Genomic DNA, 21,851 nt, shown 5'->3' with positions numbered 1-21,851 from the left:
CCAAAGGACTTTGGCAAGGGCCTTTTGTTTTTTAGGAGGTGGAGGTAGCATGGTTATGCCAGGAAAGGACAGGGAAGGCTGATGGATTTGTTGTCGGCTACATTTTTTAGCAGAAGAATGACTGTCCAAATGCACGTGCTTTGGGGCCAGGTGGCACAGCTTGGCGACTGGAGGATAGATGCAAAGGATGGTGTGTGAGTAAGATGCTGGCATTCATGCTTCACCTGGCTTTGCTTTGGTGGTTCTGGTTTTCAGGGATAGTGGGGAAAACATTCTGTTGGAGTTGGCATTGATATGTTCAGGTCAGTGCAACTCATGTGTCCCTTTTGTATATTCGCTTGTTGTTTGGACTTTGACAAGTGGTTGGCAGAGCTGATCCTCTGCTGATGATAAGCCTAAGAAGTTTAGAAAGAGTAGTTTATGAGAATACAAAATAGAACAGATTAGAAGGTACAATTATAACAGCTAATAGGAATGTTTCCCATGTGCCCCTTTCTATGTGCTAAGCATATTTTCTTTTTCACAATTAATTGTCATCATAAGTCTGAGTTAAGTCCTCATTATCCCCATTCTGCAGAGGAGGAAATTGAGGGCCAGATAAGGGAAGTAACTTGATCGAGGTTAGAAACTTAGCATTGCGTTTAGAATAGGAGACAGACTTTTTAGCCTGGCCTGTGAAGTCCTACTGGCTCTGCCTTCTCTACCCTGACTTCAGTCTGTACTTTCTTCCTTTCTCCATTAGTGCTGTAGACGTTGGACTGGCTTTCTGTTTCTGGAATTTGCCAAGCTCTTTTCTGCTTTACTTCCTTTGTACTAGCTGTTTGCTCTACCTAAAATGCTCTTCCACCTGAATTTTTTTTTTTTTTTTTTTTTTTTTTTTTTTTTTTTTTTTTTTTTTTTTTTTTTTTTTTTTTTGCCTGACTGCCTCTATCTTGACTTTCAGGTCTTCACTCAAATGTCTCATCTTGTTTTTTCTGACCAGCCAAAATTGAGTTGTCACTTAATCATATCACCCGGTTTTAATTTTTCACATTTGCTGGTCACTATCTGATTTGTCTTGGTGATCTGTTTTCTGTCTGTCTGTCCTCACTAGAATATAGGTACCATGGGAGCAGGGACCTGGCCTGTCTTGCTTTGATCTATATCCCCAGTACCTAGAGTAGTGGTGGCATATAATAGGTATCAATAAATATGTTCGATAAGAAGGAAAATTTAAGTTGCAAATCAAACAGTTTCACTCTCTACAGCCCTGGCTGTACAGTTGCATATTTTGCATTTTCGTCCTGTTATATAAAGTTTTCAAACTGCTACAGTGAGAGTCCTAAGCATGCAGTCATTGCCAAGGCAACTCTTAAAAAAAAGTTTATGGCAGTGGTTTTCAAATTTTTGGCTCTCAGGAGCTCTCTACATGCCTAAAAACAATTCAGGACCCTAAAGAACTTACGTTGATGTGAGTTGTATCTGTCTGTATTTACCATGATAGAAATTAGCACTGAGAAAATGAATATTGAAAAAATACTTTCAAAACCCCATTGCACATTGACCTATTGACATATTTTTAATGAACAAGAAGAATATTTTCCCAAACAAAAATTTTGTGAGAGTAGTAGCTTTTTTTTGGCAAATCGCTTTGAGGTCTGTCTTCATAGAACATAGCCGGATTCACAGATCGTGTATCTGCTTCCGTCTTCAGCCTATTGTTACGTCATGTGCCTTGCAGCCTCTGGAAAACTTCACTGTACATGTGTGAGAAACTGAAAATGAAAAAATGCCTCGATGTTATTGTGAAAATAGTTTTGACCTTGAAGTTTCCCTGACCCTTGGGCCACCATTGACGGCCACTGGCTCGTAGAGTTAATTTGAAATGGAACATTAGAGAGAGGGAGAAACTGAAGGCTTAAGTGACAGGGTGCAATTGACCATCTCTAAGTCTGGGTGTTGTATCAGATCTTTCTGTTCAGAAATAAATGCACGGGGATGCCTTTCAGTTTCTGTAAAACAAAATTGGTTCCTAGTTAAAGCTCCTTCGGAAATACAAAGGAACACCGAGAATTTGGAAGCTAGTGGTACTTGTCTTATGTTCATCTTTTTCTGATGAGCAAGATTATACCAAGCAGTCCAGAAATTCTGCAGTGGGGATGGGTCATTAAAATATTATAAAGCATAGGTTCCTCTCTGTGTCTGAGAATAGCAGCTGCAAGTGTAACTTCCTTTATAACTGTTAGTCTCCAACACTTACTTGGTTCTTTTTGTAGCTTTTGGCCTCAGATGAAGTTGTGTCCTACAATAGAAATTAGATTGACACTTAATGCTCTTAGATTCTGTCATAACTGGTGTTTAAGGAACCAGGGTAGAAGCTTTTAGTAATAGATAAGCTGTATTATGTGCTAGCGAGCTTAGCTGTTTAAGGAGGTAAAATGATTACAAATTCAGGCCTCTGGGGAGTATTTTGCATGTGTCTTGGGTCAATGATATATAAGATTTTCACTGGTAAGGTAATTGGGTGGTAAAATACAGAGGAGCTTGGTCATGAGGAAATTAATGGTGCACTGTGGGGACGAGGCGAGGGGTTGCAGGCATGGCAGGGGATCTGAAATTCCTGACTTCTCATGCTTACAAGGTTCTCATTTAAGGTCAGACTGTCAGTGGGACTCCCTTGTGACTGGATTACTCAAAGTCAGACAGTTCAGCCCCAGTTTCATCTTAATTAAACATAGGAGGCTTGCCTTTGTGTCTTAGTAAAAATGAGCATGTCTGTGGTTTTGGGGTCCCCTAACTAGTATAAAGTCAATTTCTCATTTCCTCCCAAGCCCGTCCACCCTTGAGGATGAAGTGTTCCCTTAGGTAACTTCCTGGTTAATGAAATGTTCTACTTCAGTCTCAGTTTCAGGAGTTCTTAACTTTTAAATTCAGAATTCTGTGTGGGCGAAAATCGAGATTTTTTTTTTTTTAAATGAATGTAATGCAATTAGTTAAGTGTGTGCAGGAGAAATAATAGATGGAAAAATTCCAATAAGTGAGTTTTCTGCCACAGTCAAATGAGTGAGTTTTCCATCACACTCAAAGCTTTTAGCAAAAGAAAAATAGAAAAAGAAAATCCAAAACCTATCTTGAGCTGCTGCTCAAAATTAAATGAGCATGTTTCTTTTTTAGTGAGGTTGTGCTTTGGCCTGTTTTCCACCAAAGCAGAAGAGGTTCTAAATACTGAATTACTATCCCTTTGAAGAGGTTTCCACCACCCCCACTGCCAGCAGGTGACCTAGATTGATGTTAGAAGGCGGGGGAGTTGAGTTGAGGTCTGGCCAGCATGGGTATTGTGAGTTTGGGTACTGACAAAATAACAGTACTCAGGATATGCTGTCCAAATATCAGCTACCTCGTAGGCTTACAGAGGATTTAAACATTCCTGGGACCCTTGTTTCTCCAGATTGTTTCCTACAGTAGTGACCAGGTAAGCAACATTCATCAAGTAGAGGAATCACAAGGACTGAGGTGAGTGAAGACTTTGAAGGAACAAAAATGAATTTTTCATTTCAGACTGATTCAGACATGCGGAAAATGAGAGTGAAGGGCCAAGTATTGTGTCGACCACTTGATGTGGATTATTTGGTTTACTTCTCACAATGACCCTGAGAAATATGAAGCCCTTGCCTGCTTTTTTACAGATAAGAGAGCTGAGGTTCAGAGAAGTTACGGAATTTGCTTAAGGACACACAGCTAGTAATTTATGAGGCTGGAATTCAGACTCATGTGTTTTGAGTCTGTTTCGAAGTGTACGCTTTTGTCAGTACTCAAAGCCGTTTTGGACATGTAAAGGGGATGGTTAGTGGGGATACAAGTTAGAGTACCTTTCCAGGGATAAAAGTTAGATATTTTGTTTCTGAGAAATTTGCTTCCAAATTTCTCATAGAAATCTATTGAAAAGGCTGGGCACTATGGCTCATGCCTGTAATCTCAGCACTTTGGGAGGCTGAGGTGGGTGGATCATCTGAGGTCAGAAGTTCAAGACCAGCCTGGCCAACATGGTGAAACTCTGTCTCTATGAAAAATACAAAAATTATCTGGGCATGGTCGCAGGCACCTGTAATCCCAGGTACTTGGGAGGCGGAGGCAGGAGAATGGCCTGAACCCAGGAGGCAGAGATTGTGGTGGTGAGCCAAGATTATGCCATTGCACGCCAGCCTGGGCAACAGAGCGAAACTCCATCACAAAAAAAAAGGAAAGCAAAAAGAAATCTGTTGAAAAGGACCAAGTAGACGCTGTTCTCCTTGATCCAACACTGTAAATTTGGCTGTAATTTGTTTTGGAAAACAATCACCTAAAAAACAAACCAGGCGCGGTGGCTTATGCCTATAATTCTAGCACTTTGAGAGGCTGAAGCAGGAGGACTGCTTGAGGCCAGACTTCAAGACCAGCCTGGGCACTATAGTGACACCTTATCTCTACAAAAATAAGAATGAAAAAACTTAGCCAGGCATGGTGGTATGCACTGGTAGTCCCAGCTACTCAGGAGGCTGAGTTGGGAGGATCCCTTGAACCTGGGAGGTCGAGGCTGCAGTGAGCTGTGATTGCACCACTGCATTCCAGTCTCAGTGGCAGAGTAAGACCTGACTCTAAAAAACAAACAAAACTAGTACAAACTCTTTGAGGAAGCAGATACAATGGCACTAAAGTGACACTGAACCCAAATTTGACTGCTTGCTGTATCCCAGGTACTGCTAGGTACTAGGATGCAACAGGGAAGAAGACAACTGAGGTTCTTGCCCTCATGGGTTTGCAGTCTAATGGAGAAGACAAACAGGTGAATAAGCAATGCTAGGACAGTGGTGGTGGACCCAGGTTGCTATACAGAAGAGTATGTTGGAGACATATAACCCGGATTTGGGAGGTCAGAGAGGGCTTCCCAGAGGTGGAAACATCAAACTGGGGCTGTGAAGGTGATTGGGAGTTAGGGGAGGGAGGGAGATGTCTCAGGCTGCGGAGACAGCATGTAAAGGTCCAGGGAACAGAGCGTGGGTCGGCGGGGGTGGGGGCTGGAAAAAATTCATTATGGCTGGAGTATGGAGAGCAAGGGGAAGTGTAGGCAGCACTAGATCATGGAGTGCTCCAAAGTGATGTTGGAAGGTTTTAAGCAGGGGAATGATACGGTCTGATTTATGTTTCTAAAAGATTATGCTGGATGTTGTATGCAGAATAGACTGAGGAGGAAAGAGATTCAGAGGAATGAGCAGGAAGGCCTTAGGGAGTCCAGTTGAGAAATGATGCTGGCTGAGACTCAAGTTAGCAGGAGGAGGGGGAGCTAGAAGATTCAAGAGATACAATAAAGCTTTAAATCAGCAAAAATTGGTGCTGGATTAGACTTCTTCATTTATTCATTTGACAGATATTACTGAGTACCTACTATGTGCTGGCCATTGGTGTTGGGAATATAGTTGTATATAAAACATCACACACAGCTCTCAAGAATACAGCATGTGCCTTGTAGGGTGTCAGACAGGAGTTGCACAAATAAATGTGAACTTGTAACTGAGATGAAGGCTGAAAGGAGAGATCCCTGGTGCAGAGTATATAAGAGTGGGCTTTAACTTCATTTGAGGGGTGGGGAAGATTTTCTGGTGGAAATGGTAGTTGAATTTAGAGCTGAAGGGTGACTTGGCCTTAACTAGAGCAGGGGTTGGGGTAGGGATGAGAGTGTTGTAGGCTTGAGAGAACAGCATAGGGAAAGGCCCTGTGGCAGGGAACATGAGAGACGGAGGACTGGAGGAGCCACCAGGCTTTGCTGGTGGTCGCTGAGAAAAGGGTTTGAAGGAGAAACAGGTTGGGCAGGCAGGTGAATTCTTTTTGATACATTGAGATGCCGTGAGCCTCCAGGAGCAGAACTCTAGTAGCTGTGGGTCATGAGAGAGATTTGGGAATCCTCGTCATGTAACAGTGACTGGAGCCAGCAGAATAGATGAGAAGAACAGGAAAGGTATAGAGAAGGTAGAGAGCAGCACAAATTCTGAAAAGCAGCTCTGGCTTCTGTTCGCCAAGGAGATCTCTCTGCATTTTTTTTTTTTTTAATTTGCACCGTTTCTTGGGAATAGAATCAACTCCTCTCTGCCCCTTTTTTTACTCATGGCTCGGGAGCAGTTTCAATAGAGAGCAAAGGAAAGCTCAGCCAGAGGGTGGCGTGAGGCTCAACAGAGTTGCCACAGCCTCGCTCTGCAAGAGTATCTCCCAGAGGCAGCGATCTACCTTTCTTTGCTCTGGCCAAAGCCACCCTGGAAGAATCCTGTTTTAATAGGTGCTTCCATCGATCAGAATGGTAGTGGGTGGCGGTAGTGGTCTAATAGTAATAGCATATATTGATGGCACGCCTACTTCATGCCAGATGCTTTGCTGAGTGTTTTGTAAACACTGTCTTTCTGGACCTCATGTCAGCTTGCTGAGGTAGGTGCTCTTACTCTCCCCATTTTACAGCTGGGAAAAGCAAGGCTTAGGGAGGTTCTGGAACTTCGCTGAAGTTCTGCAGTGAGTAAGTGGCAGAGCTGGGGTTTGAACCTGGGCACTTTGACTCTGGATCCTCTGGAGATTCTTTGCCTGCCATGGGCTGAGTGGTGCTCTTGGGATCATGCTGCATCAGGAATTGGGGGGAGGATGTTGATACTTTGTGAAAAGAAATGAAATGTTGAGAAAGAATCTAGATAGTATTCACATTTGCAGAGGTCTTAGATGCATCAGAGAACAGATGAGTAGCAAAAGTTTTGGGAGGCAGCTGTCCTTTGAGGGGCTAGGAGTAATTGTTTTATTTTTCCACAGGCAGAGTCTTGCTCTGTTTGCCAGGCTGGAGTGCAGTGGTACAGTCACGGCAGCCTGGAGCTCCTGGGCTCAAGTGATCCTCCCAAGTAGGTGGGGTTGTGCCGCCATGCCCAGGGTGTGCCACCATGCCCTGCTAATGTATTTTTACTTTTATTTTTTGTAGTGATGGGGTCTGGCTGGTCTCAAACTCCTTCCTTCAAGCCATCCTCCCACCTTGGCCTTTTAAAGTGTGATTACAGGCATGAGCCACTGTGCCTGGTTTAGCAGTAATTGTTTGAACAAGGCTGTTTGAACATAGAGTAGGCTCTATTGCCCAGTGAGACCATCCATAGGCGGCGTGGTGGGGAGATTCCATTATTGGGCAGTAAGTGGAATTACATGCTTTACAGGGTTCCTTCCAACTTTTATTCTATGATTCTGTGTTTTCTGAAAGGCCATAATGCTCTGTGGCTGGGAGTTGAGTGTAATTTAGTATTGTTCACCTTTTTTTCAACAGGGGAATTAGGAAGGATAAATTATCTTCCTTAAAGTAAAATCTATCATCATGGATCATATAGGAGTTCATTTGTTATGATACACATCTGACTTTTTAAACAGGGGATCCTTTTCTGAGTTTAAAGTCTTGAAATCTTTCAGAATTCCACTTTATCTCTCAAGGAAAAAAAAATAGCATAGAGCAATTCAAGTATGTCAGCCACTGTACCAGGTGCTTTTCAAGAATGATTTCATCTGTTCCTCACCACAGCCTCTCGAAGTGAGTATTACCCCCATTTAACAGACAAGGAAATGAAAGCACAGAGGTAGCAGTGGGCTCCCAATAAGAGCTTAGGGACAGAGAGCCAGGGTGGAATGTGGGAGCCGAGTACCTAAGCCTGCCCTCATGTATGTCAGGCATGGCTTGTCAGCAGAGACCTGGGTGTCCATAAGCGTTTGAAGTTCTGCAGCTCAGTGGCAGGTTGGCGCCAGCTCTGTTTTCTCTAAGGTGGTCCTTGTCATGGTGTGAGTGACATAGCAGCCCTGAGTGCAGCTGCTACAAGTTTACAGGCACAAATGGTCCATGATCAGATAAAGAGGCGGGCTCTCCCACCCAACTTCTGAACAACAGGAAGTCTTCCAGAAGATTGCTCCCAGGCCCATCGCTTCTGGGGCGGACTTTCCACCTCCACCCCTCCCGGCCAGTGAGGCCTGTTCTGTTGACTTTCCCGGCCTTTGTTTTTCCTTCCAGGACATCACTGATAATTGCACTAAAACCTGTCCTCTTCTCCCAATCTCCTTCCTCCACTTCACTAAGGGGAGGCCAGAGGAGATCTCCAGAGATTTCTAGCCAGACCAGCAAGCTTTCTGCCCAGTCCTTTGTGAGTGGAATTGTTGCCTGAGACCCCTGGGAAGGATCTGTCCTCCCCACCTTTTTTGGTTGTTTTTAATGGGGAGCCCCTGGCAGATTGCCCAGAGGATCATTAGCAGTGGTGGGTGGACTGGCCTGTGATTTCAGGGGGAGATGTAAAATGTGGCTCAAGGTTACTTGTTCAGTTATCTCAGCCACTTAATAAGTATCTTGATTAGAAGATGCTTAATTTTTTTTTCTGACTTACAAAAGTATTTACAGAGCCATGGTAGAAAAATTAGGAAACAGAATTGTCCATAAGAAGAAACTCAGTTCTCCGTAATCATCCAGAGCATAAGAACATTGACTATTTTAACCTGTATTCCCAGGATCACTGTTGATAAACACCTCCTCTGCAGAGTCAGATAGACCTGGGTCAGGCGTGGTGGCTCACGGCACTTTGGGAGGCCGAGGCGGGCAGATCCCTTGAGGCCAGGAGTTCAAGACCAGTCTGGCCAACATTGCAAAACTCCCATCTCTACAAAAAATCCAAAAGTTAGGCAGGCCTGATGGTGGGTGCCTGTAATCCCAACGACTCTGAAGGGTGAGGTAGGAGAATTGCTTGAACCTGGGAGGTGGAGGTTGCAGTGAGCTGAGATTGCGCCACTGCACTCCCGCCTGGACAACAGAGTGAGATTCCATCTAAAACCTGGGTTATAACAACCCTGATCCCCCTGCTTGCTAATTACATGTGACGTGGGCATCTTACCTCTCTACCTCAGTGTTTCCAACAATAAAATGGAAATAATGGTACTACCTACCTCCTGCTGTGGTCATGAGGATTTACTGAGAACATTTGTAAAGCCCTTAGCACAATGGCGGGCATGAGAAATCCTTGATAGTTGCCAGCTATTATTATCAGAAAAGAAAATGGGCCGGGCGCGGTGTTTCATGCCTGTAATCCGAGCACTTTGGGAGGCCGAGGTGGGTGGATCACGAGGTCAGGAGATCGAGACCATCCTGGCCAACATGGTGAAACCCCGTCTCTACTAAAAATACAAAAAAATTAGCTGGGCTTGGTGGCGCATGCCTGTAGTCCCAGCTACTCAGGAGGCTGGGCAGGAGAATTGCTTGAACCCAGGAGTTGGAGAGTGCAGTAAGCCTAACTCCACTGCACTACAGCCTGGGCGACAGTGCAAGACTCCATCTCAAAAAAAAAAAAAAAAAAGAAAAGAAAAGAATGCAGAACCATGCAGTAGGAATGGAGTGTCCATCTATTGCAGTGATCACCTGTAAGCAACATGGGGTATGTCATGCTTTGTCACTGAGGACACTGAAGTCTGCTTCTTCCCATGAAGGGCCTGGAATCTTTCAGTAAGGTATCCAGGTGGCGGTGATAGTTCACAAAACAGCAGGCACTGCTGTTTCCTGGCCTGGTCTCCACTGGGGCTGAATGCTTGTCTAGGGCTATCCTGAAAGGAGACCCTTAGTCACGCTGGACAAGGCCCTAGTCCTCTTGCTGGAGCACATACCTGCTCTCCTGCATTTGGAAATTCCCTGGTGTCCTTTTGGGAGGCCAGGGTGTATGGACACAAATTTGGTCTGGCTCAAAATTCAAACACATTGTCTTCTAATAATTGATCCCAGAAGTATGCTGACTTCCTGACCCTTTAAGATAAAGCTTTACAACATAAGCACAGAAGGGAAATATTAATTCCCCTTTTTGTTTTCCATTTGTGCTGTCTTTCTGGATGTTGTTTAAAACACTGGTTTGGCTTTAGGTATAAAATAATGTAGTTACAAAGAATTAAACAATGACTGACATGATTCCAGAGAGTGGTACTTGGCAAACTGTCCTTCTGCATGTTATTTATGTGTCTTCCCTCAAGGTCTAGAGATGCTGGCCCTTTTGTTTGAGAGTTTATTCTGTGTTCTCAGTTGCTGTCTCCCTCTGTAAATAAGTTCATGTTTAATGAAATGCTCTTTATCTGCAGCATCTGGGTTGTTGGAGGGGAGGAAAGGGGATGACAAATTAGCTTTTCCCTGCAGCTTCTTCCAAGCAGTGAACTGAGGTTATTTAACATAAGTTTGCTTTCAGTAGCTGATATTCCTGCTAAGGTAGGAGGTTGCTTCCCAAAGTTTCATGCTGATCATTGCTGCATAATTCTTCCTGAAAGAAAACTTGGCACCCAGAAAGCAATGGAAGGAGACATAATACTGTTCCATACCGTCACAGCTTTCGTGGCTGTGTGGGGTAAATGGCTTCTGGAAGGGGAACTTGAGTAAATGGACAGGGAAAGTGCTGTAAAAGGGTCTGGATTTGGAGGAGGGATCTTGGGAAAACCTGGGTTACCCTGGGATCTCCACACCAAGTGCCTGCGGAAACACTGGGCGATTAGCCGCAGTCCACACCAGCACACAGCCTTCCCACAAAACGGAGTTTGTTTTTTAAATGTCAGTGTAGCTTTTTACAATTGGCTCCCACTCCTCAATATTTACGGCCCTGATGAAAGCTGCTTCTAGAAGTCACTTCACTATTTTTGTTGATATTTATGTGTGTGTGTGTGTAACGATTTTTGGGCTACGTAGAGATTTCCTGAAACTTAAGAGCTTTTTCGAAGGCTGTCTCTAACTAGCTGTGTGTTCCTGGCCAGGGAACCTTATTATTCTTACCCAAAGACTGAAGGATCCGGGCCAGGTGGCTGTCTAAAGGACTTTGGTCCTCTGGAGGTGTTTCTTGATGAAGGACGAGAAGGAAAAAGACATCTAAGTAGCATTTGGGTGAAGTGCATACAGTTTTGGAATTCTTAAAAGGCCTAAACGGCTGCTGGAAATTTGTGGTATTTATTACCAGGCTTCCTTTTATTAATGCCATGTTGTTGCTTTGGTACCTTAGCCCAGGCACTGCGGCCTGGCCAGACCCAAGTTTTATACCAGGTGTTTCCTTCTGACTTAACATTCCCTGAGGCAAATTGAATATGTTAATGTTTCATAAGTCAGACTTTCCAACTAACTCCCTAATCACTGCAACGTTCTTGGCTGAGTTCCCTGCAGGCTTTCTATTCACTGCAGTTTTTATCATCGAGGGTCCTCAACTTGTAGAATTTGACTCAGGCATGGTTTTGTTAGAAACAAATGTTCCTGTGGTTGGAATATCCTGAAATTAAATAATATATGGGGAAAAAAATGTTGTTGCATATGTCCTCACTTGGCTCATGGAACTGCCTGCCTGTCAAACTCTTATTTAAATTTGACTTTTAAGTAAGGCGCGTTGGAAAATTGAGCTAAGCCAACTCTTAGTGACTTTTTTCCCTCTCCGAGCATTTCTTTTCTTCTAACAATGTTGCATATTTTACTTTGTCTAGGATTTTCGAGAAAGGCATGTCTGACAAAATGTCTAGCTTCCTACATATTGGAGACATTTGTTCTCTGTACGCGGAGGGATCGACCAATGGATTTATTAGCACCTTGGGGTAAGAGCATGCAGTTTCTTGTGTGGCAGTATTTGTTTAAGACATCATAACATCAGCTTAAAACTGTGATTTTTCTAACATAAGAATGTTACCATTTTACTTGGCTTTCTAAGTGCGGTTGAAATCACAAACACCAACTCCCATGTTAGCCAAGTTTAACCTCTCATAGAAAAACACAATTTTCTGCATATTTCTGAAAGAGCAAAACCTCATTATGTAGGACACTATTAATTCTGAGTTTATTAAAATTTGCTCTTCCTTCCTATATAAAAGGGAGAGTGCCTTTATTCCACTGTGGAATAAAGTTAGATGGGATGAAGTGTAAAGATGAATATTTACAGAGCCTGAAGAAGTGCTTTTTAGTTTTGTAAAGGCTCTTCTTTTCAAATACTGACTCGTTTATAAAATAAGCAAAGACCAAACCTCCTGGGCTGCCTATCTCTTTTCTTTGAAGCAGACCTTTCCTACTTCACATTGCTATATGCATTTGAAGATTACAAATTACATAAAGTTCTATAAATCCGATTTTTGCTTTTTTGTGCTTTTTCCCCCAATCTTTATACAACTTTTCAGGTTATAAATATATTTCATAATGTACTCATTTGATTATCTTCTCCCTTCTCCTCCTACGCCTATTGTCTAGAAGAGGAAATGAGACATGAAATAGTCCCAAAGGCAGACAGAAGCAGAATGGAGAATCAAGATGGTTAACTCCAAAATAGTTACGAATGGTCTATATTGTCTTTGTGTAGAAAAGAGTAGTGAGGACCAGGGTGGCATTGTTGAATTTGGCAAGAGCTGGTCTCAAATAAATTGGGGGAAGGAAGACCAGCAGCTTCTCCAAGAACCTCATTTTTACAGCAGCCAGACCTTTCTTTTAATTATAGCTATTATTTAAAGCATGCTTGTTTTCTGGTATTTGTGCACGATAAGTAGTCCTAGGCTCTCATGCAGGTTACTCCACCCTCAGGGAGCAAATTTTTACAGATACAGAATTACAGCTCAATTAGACATGTGCTCCCACTATAGAGACATTTTTTTTCAAATGTCATCCAGTGAAAAGAAGTCATCCATGACTGCCTGATCACCAGATCCAGTGACTTTCTGCATTTGACCTGTCTCCATTATGCACCCACCCTTAACAGTTTATCTTCTGTGGCTTTTGGCAAACAGGCCTCCTGCTGCCCTGCCTCTGACTGTCTCCTCTTTCTTCGTGGTTGGCTCCTTCCTCTTTTCATCGTCCATGGTTGACTCTCTCATCCTCTTCTTATTTTCAGCAATGACAACAGCGGTAATAAATGCAAAGCACTAAATGAGCCTGGTGGGTATTCGCTGTGTGCTAGGTATTGTGCTAAATACTGTGCCTACGTCTTCCTTAATCCTCAGACAACTGTCTATCGTGAACACTATCGCCATCACTGTTTGTGGAGGCAAAACCTCTGAGCTTCAGAGAGGCAAAGCCACTTGCCCAAGATTGCACAGCTCAGAAAATGTCAGACTACAAGGCCAAGGCTGCCAACACTTGCTTTCTGCAGGCCAGCTTCTCTGTTCCCGGCTTCTTTGTCTGCCCACAGCTCTCCCTCCTCCTTGACTGTGCCCAGCCCCTATCTGGAAGCCAGGTTAAACCTCAGCCCAGTCAATGCCCATCTTTCCCCTGGGTGTCTTGACTTCGCAGTCACCCAGGTGCCTCTTGAGCCTCTGCGATCTTTGTACCTTTTACGTTTTTTCTCTTCCAAGGCATCTCTTCTTGAAAATCATATGAAGTGCTCTTTAAGTGTTTTCCTCAAACATTGTAAGCAAATTAATGATGAATCCCTCCTGCCCTTTTAAAGTAAGGAGGGCTTCCTTTTGAACTTTGGGCTGCTAATACTTCCTTGAGATGAATACTTAATTTTCTCAGTTGCTTGCACATATTTGAGGATAGCAGTATAAAAATGCAGTTGGAAAGAAAATTTGACATCCCTTCCTCTTTTTAATATTTTTAGCATTTATGTCCTCTTTTTAATATTTCTAGCCTTATAGTCCACCTGTTCTGGACCGTAATGAGTGACTGTCAGTTGTAACAGGACTCACTGTGTAGCACTCCAGCCCCATCCCATTTACGTAGATGATGGTTACCTCCAAATGGCTTCATCTGTTGACTGAACTTTAGAATTCCCATAGGACCTTGGAGGGCAAGTGTGTGTGTGCACACTACTCCGTAGTGGCATGCTTCTGAATTGCCTTTTCAGCTTGTTAAAAATAAAGGTTCAGCTGGGTGGAGTAGCTCACACCTGTAATCCCAGCTACTTGGGAGGCTGAGATGGGAGGATCCTTTGAGGCCAGGAGTTTAAGACCAGCTTTCAAGGCCAGCCTGGGCAACATAGCAAGAACCCTATCTCTTTAAAAAAAAATGCAGGGGCAATTCTTGGGCCTCGTCCTACAGCACAGCTTTAGTATGCTGGGTTGATAGAGTCCTGATGTTAGTATATTTGGAAACAATAAGTCTGAACATCTCCCTAGTTAAGAATCCCTGAGACCCACTTTCATGTTACAGATGAAAAAACAGACCGATAAGGGTGAAATGCCATAGTCATGGTCATGCTGCTAGTAGGTGGCAGAGTGTTATCTACAATTCATTTGTCTTCTAAGCTCGACTGGGCTTCTCTTACCACTTCCTCCCCATTTGAGAACTCGATGATTTATTAACCTAGCCCTACCCTGGATTCTGAGCCCACCCTGTCAAGCATTATGTTAGCTCTGGGGGCACTACTATACTTACACCTACAGGGGCTCAGGGTGGGGATTTTATATATGTGTATTCTGCTTTTGATTTTTACATGAGAACTGAGGCCATTGGCCACATTGTCCCTCCTGTTGATGCAGTGAGGTCTTGTGTCATGAAGCCGAGGGAGGCAAACTGCTGGTGGGCTGCCATGGACATTTTGATTTACCCACCAAATAGATATTGAGCTGCTATCCTTGGGCATCTTCTGGCCTTCATGGAGCTGGTAGCCTGGTGCAGCTTTGGAGTCTCAGTCAGTGAGGTTGGGAGGACGGAGAAGGAGGGGCAGAGAGTATCTGGCGCAGGAAAGGCTTGGGGAGCTTTGTGGAGAAGCTGGGGCACTTGATCAGGGTCCTGAAAGACAGGCTGGAATTTAGGAGGCAAAAGGGAATTTTGGAGGATAGACCAGCAAGGGTAAAGGGTGAATATTTAATGGTACCTTGCATTTGGGATACGAGGAGGCAGCACAGATGAATGGAGGAACCCTGGAAAACCGTAGCTTGTTAGCTGGGAACAAGTACAGGTTCTGTGGTCACTTGGAAGATGAGCCAGTTCTATCAGTACCAGTTTTAGGAGCTTGGACAAGTTGTATAACTTCTCAGAGTCTTAGTTCCCTCATCTGTTCAAAAATATATTTTTAAGTGGTTCTTCTAAAAGAATTGTGCAAGTTAGACTTAGCAGTCAGGACTTTAAATACTGAGTCTTTATGTAATGTGAGCTAATTTATTTGTAATTTTTTTTGCACTTTCCCCACTAGTTGCTTTTGATGCTCCAGAGTCCTTTCATATCCCATGAGTTTGCGCTTATGGTTCTCTCCACCTGGAATGCTCCCTGTTAGCCTCCCATGTCTATTTCGACTCTTCCAGTAGTTCCGTTATAACTTCCTGTGTCTGCATCTTCTCAGATGACCTCAGGCACAGTTTGCTTCTGGCTGTATTTTTTTTCTTCCTTCTCTTACATCCCTATATTCTCCTTATCAGTTTGCTCTTAAGGCTCCTGCACTAGCCTTGCCAAGGGCAAGGGCCTGGCTCATATTCACGTGATACAAAGTGAGCTACTGTGCTCCTTTAGTCGAATGCAACAGCCCCTTGCTTTGTCTCTTGACTTCAGCCACATTGCATGCTATACTCAGATCTACCATGGACTTGGTTATGGGGAAGGAGCCACAGAAAACAGCGGCTTAATGTGTCCTTCACAGAACAGAACCCTCGGCTTTTGGATTAGGTTTAGATGTGTGCATAGGAAGCCTCTAGTGTAAAGAGTTGCTGGCAGGAGAATATGGCAGTCTAAATTTTGCACAGGAAAAGCCCTGGGATATCTGATTTTTGCATAGTGCTAAGAGTTTTATTTTCATACACTTGACTTGATAGAGCATTTGTCTGTCTTCTTTACAGCCTGGTTGATGATCGTTGTGTTGTACAGCCAGAAACCGGGGACCTTAATAATCCACCTAAGAAATTCAGAGGTAAGGTGGTGGCTTTCCTGGAGTGGTCACCTTGACTCGCTTGAAAATTCATGAAGTGTGTTGGGGTGGTGGTGGTGTGTGTGTGTTTATAAGCAAGATAAGCTTATTTACTTAACGTATTTTTTTCAGAGTATGATTTCAAGTTCTAAGCTTTACAACTTCTTGAAAAATGCATAAATAAATTTAGTATCAAGTTTGGGATGGCTTTTACTGGGTCCTTAATTTGTCTATTGAATATGTGTTGACAAGTGCTAATTCGGTTTAAAGTCTTAGATTTGTGCAGATATTTCTTCAAATAGGATTTATGGATCCAGTCACAGGGAACATTCATTATTTTAGGAGATCTCACTGTCCCTTTGGGGATTCTGATATTCTTAGATACCTCCATTAAGAGGTATCTAATGACACCTCACTGAACGTCTCACTGGAGTCCTGGGAGTTCCAGGCTGCACTGAACAGAGATCACACCACTGTACTGCAGCCTAGGTGACAGTGAGACCTGTCTCAAAAACAAAAAAAGACACAGGTTGGGCAGCTTTTCCACAAAAATGAGCTTTTTCTTTAGGCCTCCTGAATTTGGCACCTTTCGCCAAAGGTGGCTTAGTTTACTGTAGGAGGTCTTTTAAGTATACTTAGTGTCTGAGATGATGAACATTTGTGTTTCTTTTTCGTTGTTGTGTGTAGTTAGTGGTCCTCAGCTGTAGGGAGTTTTTAAATTAAATAGATGCTTGCGAGCTTAGGCCTTAAGGCTCCACTGTAGAGCCCTAAGCATCTACTTATTAATTAAATTATTTATCAATTAAGCTAATCTCTGAAATTGGGGCTGATTCTTTATAGCCAGGGTGGAAAACCACTAGTTCAGGTATTTGACAGATGGCCTCAGTCCCAAAGGGCTCATATCTTGCCTTTTGCATATTATATAATTTGAGTTCTAAGTTCTTATTGTTTAGTGGTTTAGAAACTGACTTTTTTTGGATAAAAGCTAAATACATTAGAATAAAATAGAACACAGACGTTCACATGGAGAAAAGCCATTTGGAAGACATTTGGTGTTGAGCTGCAGCCAGTTGGCGTGAGACCATCAGGAGAATGTTTTCACCTGAGGATGGGTGGGGGTGGGGGAGGCCGTTAAAAAAAAAGGGAAAGAAAGAGTTGTTGATACAAGCTACAAGAGGAACCCAAGGCAGCTATTGCCTCCACCGTCTTTTCCTTCTCAATCCCTCTTTCCTGTCTCCTTCCCAAACATGACACCACCTTGAGTGCTGCAGAAATGAAAGATTTCACCCAATGATCATAATTCAGTCGCTCATAGAATTGCTTCCTCAGTGTGAATATTAAAAGGGACAAGAACAATTGACTATGCCAGGCCCTGTGCTAAGCACTCTGCCTGTGTTAGCTCAGGGAGCCATCCCTCTTCCCTGGGAGGAGGTTGATACAATCACATCTTAAAAGCCTTGTCTGAGGTCACAGGGCTGGTGACGAGTGGAGTAGAAGCCATGGTTCTCAACTTTGGCTGCATAGGGAAATCACCTGGAGAACTCTCTGAAACACTGATATCTGAATCCAGCTCAGGGATTCTGAGTTAACTGGGCATTGGGATTCTTGAAAGCCTCTCAGGTGTTTCTCTTGTGCCACCAAGGTTAAGAACCGTGGCTAATGAAATCTAGGCTAATAAAACTTGAATGGACTTTGTTACTCAGGGAAGAGCTGGTTTAGGTTTGGCTTTTGCAGCTGGGATGAAGGGGAGGGATATGAGTCAGGAAGCCTTTGCTGTGGTCCAGTGTGAGCTCTTACCTCGTTCTATACACAGGCCTTAGGAGCTGGGAGATGAACCTGGGAGAGATTCTAATGTACTGTATGAAAGGAACTAGTGGCTATTTGTTTTACAAATATATGTACATTTAAAAAAATTTTTTTAAATCGACATATTTATGGTGCACAACATGATGTTTTGAAATATGTATACATAGTGCAATGGCTAAATTGAGCTAATTCACATATGCATTACTTCACATGCTTTTTTTTTTTTTGGTGAGGACATTTAAAATCTACTCTTAGTGAGTTTCAAGTATACAGTATACTGTTATTAGCTGTAGTCACCATGCCGTATAATAGATCTCTGGAACTCACTCTTCCTAACTGAAAATTTGTATCCCTTGGCCAACATCTTGATCTTCCACCCCCAGCCCCTGGTGACCAGTGTTTGACCTTCTGTTTCTAGGAGTTCAGTCTTTTTAGATTCCACATATAAGCAAGATCATGTGGAATTTGTTTTTCTGTGCCTGGCTTATTTCACTTAGCATAATGTCCTCCAGGTTCATCCATGTTGTTGCAAATGAAACGGGCTGTTTGAACACAGGGTTAGAACATAAAAAACAGGACTGTAGCTGGGGAAGTCGGAGGAGACATGTTTTTCTGGCATGAGTATAAAGGTGCCTGGTGCTTGCATGTATATATGGTGGCCAATTTGAAGCAGCTGTTTTGAGATAACAGTAACAGTCTGATAGAAGCTATTTGGAAAGAAGCAAACTCCTTTTACGGCCTGGCCTGGTTCTGCAGGTGGTCACGTGACAGTGACTTGATTTGTTGACTGCCTTTCTCCCTAAATTAAAAATAAAGGTTTCTGGGTTGTGAGCTGCATTGTCCTTGTGGGAAAATCTGGTTCGAACAAGCTCTGCTGCAGGCTTTGGGGATGTAGGTCAGGACTTCCTTAATTCCACGTGCTAAACCAGAGGCCCCTGCATCCAGGTGAGGAGTCCAGGCAGCTCCACCTTTGCAGGCTGCCTCAGTGCTGTAAAGATCTGCTCCTCCACCGTGGAACTTGGGCAGTGAGTCTTAAAAAATTTTTCCAAAGCATTCCTTCAACTGTGGTGCAGCATACTTTGATATTTTTTTCTAAAATGAAGAAAAAGATCTCTTTTTGGAAGCAATTGCTGCCTTTCCAACTGTAAGTGTATTTTGGAGCTAAAATCATTTCGATGTTTAGAAATTGTGCATAGGGCAGTTGGACAATTTGGAGGCATTTCTAGTCCGTTTCCTGATGGACCATTGCACCCTAGAGTTTAACAAACACATATGGAAAAGCGAGATGCTGGCAAGCAGCCGAATGGGATGATGGAGTCTTTATCTGAGCAATCAGTAGAGCTGCATGTAGTCATTTGGGTTTGCTCTTGCTTCCATTGTTTCCTTGCCAAGTAATTTCCTATATTGAGAACCGTCGTAACCTGTTCTTAAGTAAATGGAAATCCAAGGCCTGTTTATGCAATATTCCGCATGGCTTCTGACTTTGCATCTTCAATTTTGTGAACTCCTGAGATCTGCAGCCCTAGTGGTTAATAAAAGAGGCTCTTGGATCAGGCTTCCTGGTTCATATCTAAGTTCTGTGAACTCTTTGCTGTGTGACCCTGAACAAATTACTTCACCTTTGCAAACCTTGGTTTTCTCTGTAAAATGGGAGAGGATAATAGTCTCTATCTCATAACCTCATTGGGAAGATTATTGTGTCTTAAGAATTTAGTACTGGGGGAGCCTGGCCCTTAGTTAAGAGTTTGGTAAACCTTGTTCTTTTCTTTGCATTCCTAATAGCTATTACAGATGCTGGTACTTATAAATCTCATATTTAATGATATGAGAATAATTACATATTATTAATTCTTTTTGTATTCAAATTTTTTGTGGGTAGGAACATGCACATGAACCGTTGGGTCTGGATTTGAGCCCCAGTGCTCCTGTATACAAGCTGAGTAACCTTGAGAGATTACATACTTTTTCTCAGCTCATTTCCTTACCTGTGAAATGGGGCCTAACAATTCCATCCTGATAAAGATATTATGCATAAAGAGCCTAATAGAGTGCTTAGTATACAGTAGTTGGTCAGTGAGTGGTTGCTGTTAATTTTCACAGTAGATGTAGCAGAGTTCAACATCAAACACACTTGCTTTTCTCTGATGATTGAAAGTACATTTCCAAAATGAATTCCTGTGTGTGTGTGTGTGTGTGTGTGTGTGTATGTGATTTCCTTGAATATATCTCTTGCCTTTAACTTCCTCTGTAGAAAGAAAAGGTTAGCTGCACATCTGTTTCATATAAGCCACATCTTTTTCAACACCTGAATGAACTTTGGACAATGTCATTGCCTTCGTAAGTGATGAGGAGAGCTGAGACTTAGAATAATGCAGTCACTATAGTTCTTTTGTTAATGTGATACCACTTTAAAGCCCCGGTGTCCATAGAAGGCAAGGCAGAGAATCTCTTTCTTTCTGATTTGTGTTGTCTTTGCCCATAATCTTGAAAGAATAGAGAAGGCAAACGTCAGATTGAAACAGGGAGTAACAACGGGGTAGTTATTGAATTCCTTTCTCTATATTATCTTTTCCTCCTCCCACTTTTACCAGTCCCTCCCCCTCCTCCCTGATGCTGAATATAAAGGCATCTTCTACAAATAAAAGGGGGAAACTAACAACCAGTCTTCATTTTTCTCCCAGAATCTCTGCTCTTTTTAGATATAAATCACTACCAGGGTTGTTGGAGTAGAAACAAGGGAACTGGGCTTTTGGGCAGTTAGCTGATAGGCTTTAGTGTTGATCATGCCATTATTGCATAATCTCCTTTCTTAAGATTGGGGCAACAGTCAGGCTCTTGCTCTCAGAACCTGGTCTTTTCTGTTCGCATCAAGAGACTAGTCATGGCTCCAAATCCTTGACATTGGACAGATGTTACCATATGTGTTATCAAAATGTGCAGCTTTTAACCTTACGGGGAGCCCCTCAATTTCAGAATAAAAGCTTTTTGACGGGAAACTTATGGTTCAAAATGAGGAGAAGTTGGAGCAGGAAAAAGGCGAAAGGAATCATTATTCTATCACTAAGTGGTTTATATGGATTGGGGAGGGGATCAGACAGACTGAATATGTGGATGTTCCAAATGCGTACCTTCCCTTTCTCTTTTTGAGTGAAGTTGGTTTCAAGCATCATAGTCCAGTCTAAGCTAATGTATTGTGAAAAATTAGCGTTTACCTCCAGCATTGAGGCTCTACTGTGTGCCAGCTGCTGGCTGGTGATGGCAGGGCAAGATGAGTTACAGTCCTTCTTGCTTTCAGGAGTCTTAGGGTTTCATGGAAAACCAGACCCACTTTATAAATTACAGTAGCCAGTGTTAATCCAGCATTTACTTTGGGCAAAATACTTCTCATGAATTCTCTCTTTTAATCAGAGGAACCCACCTATGAAGTGTAGTTCTTGATGTTCCCATTATGCAGATAAGAAAACGAAACCGAGGCTCTAAGAAGTTGGGTAACTTGCCCATGGTCAGTTAAGGTCACTTCTTAGAATTATTATCATTCATTCCACAAAAACATATTGGGTAGTTCCTATGTGCCAGCCACTTGTACTCCATGAGGAAAGACACATTCTCAAAGAAGTCCACATCAATACGTAGTGAAAATCTTTAGGTAGCTTGTTTAGTGTAGGTTCTTGTCTTCACTGCAGCTGTTTATATATGAGTAGAAGCAAAGCAGGTAGAATTTCTTCTTACATAGTATTAAACCAGCCTAGTGGGGAAAGTAGATGGGGATGCTTTTCATGTGCATAATCTTTCACTGTTCATCTATTTGGTACGTGATGCATTTGAGATGGTAAGAGTTACAAGCTTGCTCAGTGCCATGTGACTTACGAATGTCGTAGCCAGAGCCCTCTTTCAAAGGCTGGGTCCAGTGTTTTTCTTCCTTTGTAGTTTTATAGAGACAAGGTCTCACTCTATTGCCCAGGCTGGAGTGCAGTGGTATCGTCATGGCTCACTGCAGCCTTCACCTCTTGGATTCAAACAATCCTCCTTCCTTAGCCTCCCAAGTAGCTGGTATTATAGATATACCCCATCATACCTGGCTTCTTGTTTAATTTTTGTAGAGATGGGGGTTGTGCTATGGTGCTCAGGCTGGTCTTGAACTCATGGCCCCAATCCACCTGCCATCTTGGCCTCCCAAATTGCTGGGGTTACTGGTGTGAGCCACTGCACCCTGCCACTCTT

General features: G+C 42.9%; 1 protein-coding gene across 13 annotated transcripts in view; it reads left to right on the top strand.

The window, feature by feature from the left end:
- The window catches only part of ITPR1 (inositol 1,4,5-trisphosphate receptor type 1), a 354,903-nt gene that overhangs the window by 13,020 nt on the left and 320,032 nt on the right, over nucleotides 1–21,851 (top strand). For all 13 annotated transcript variants that reach the window (XM_017512642.2, XM_037732852.1, XM_017512640.2 and 10 more), the window contains exons 3-4: nucleotides 11,491–11,598; nucleotides 15,757–15,827. In XM_017512642.2, the coding sequence (XP_017368131.1) occupies nucleotides 11,507–11,598; nucleotides 15,757–15,827 (163 nt within the window). In that variant the 5' untranslated portion in view covers nucleotides 11,491–11,506. The remainder of the gene's footprint in view (nucleotides 1–11,490; nucleotides 11,599–15,756; nucleotides 15,828–21,851) is intronic.

Source organism: Cebus imitator, unplaced genomic scaffold (assembly GCF_001604975.1).
Source record: "Cebus imitator isolate Cc_AM_T3 unplaced genomic scaffold, Cebus_imitator-1.0 Scaffold474, whole genome shotgun sequence".
Taxonomy (NCBI): domain Eukaryota; kingdom Metazoa; phylum Chordata; class Mammalia; order Primates; family Cebidae; genus Cebus; species Cebus imitator.
This window is presented reverse-complemented; position numbering and strand designations above follow the sequence as displayed.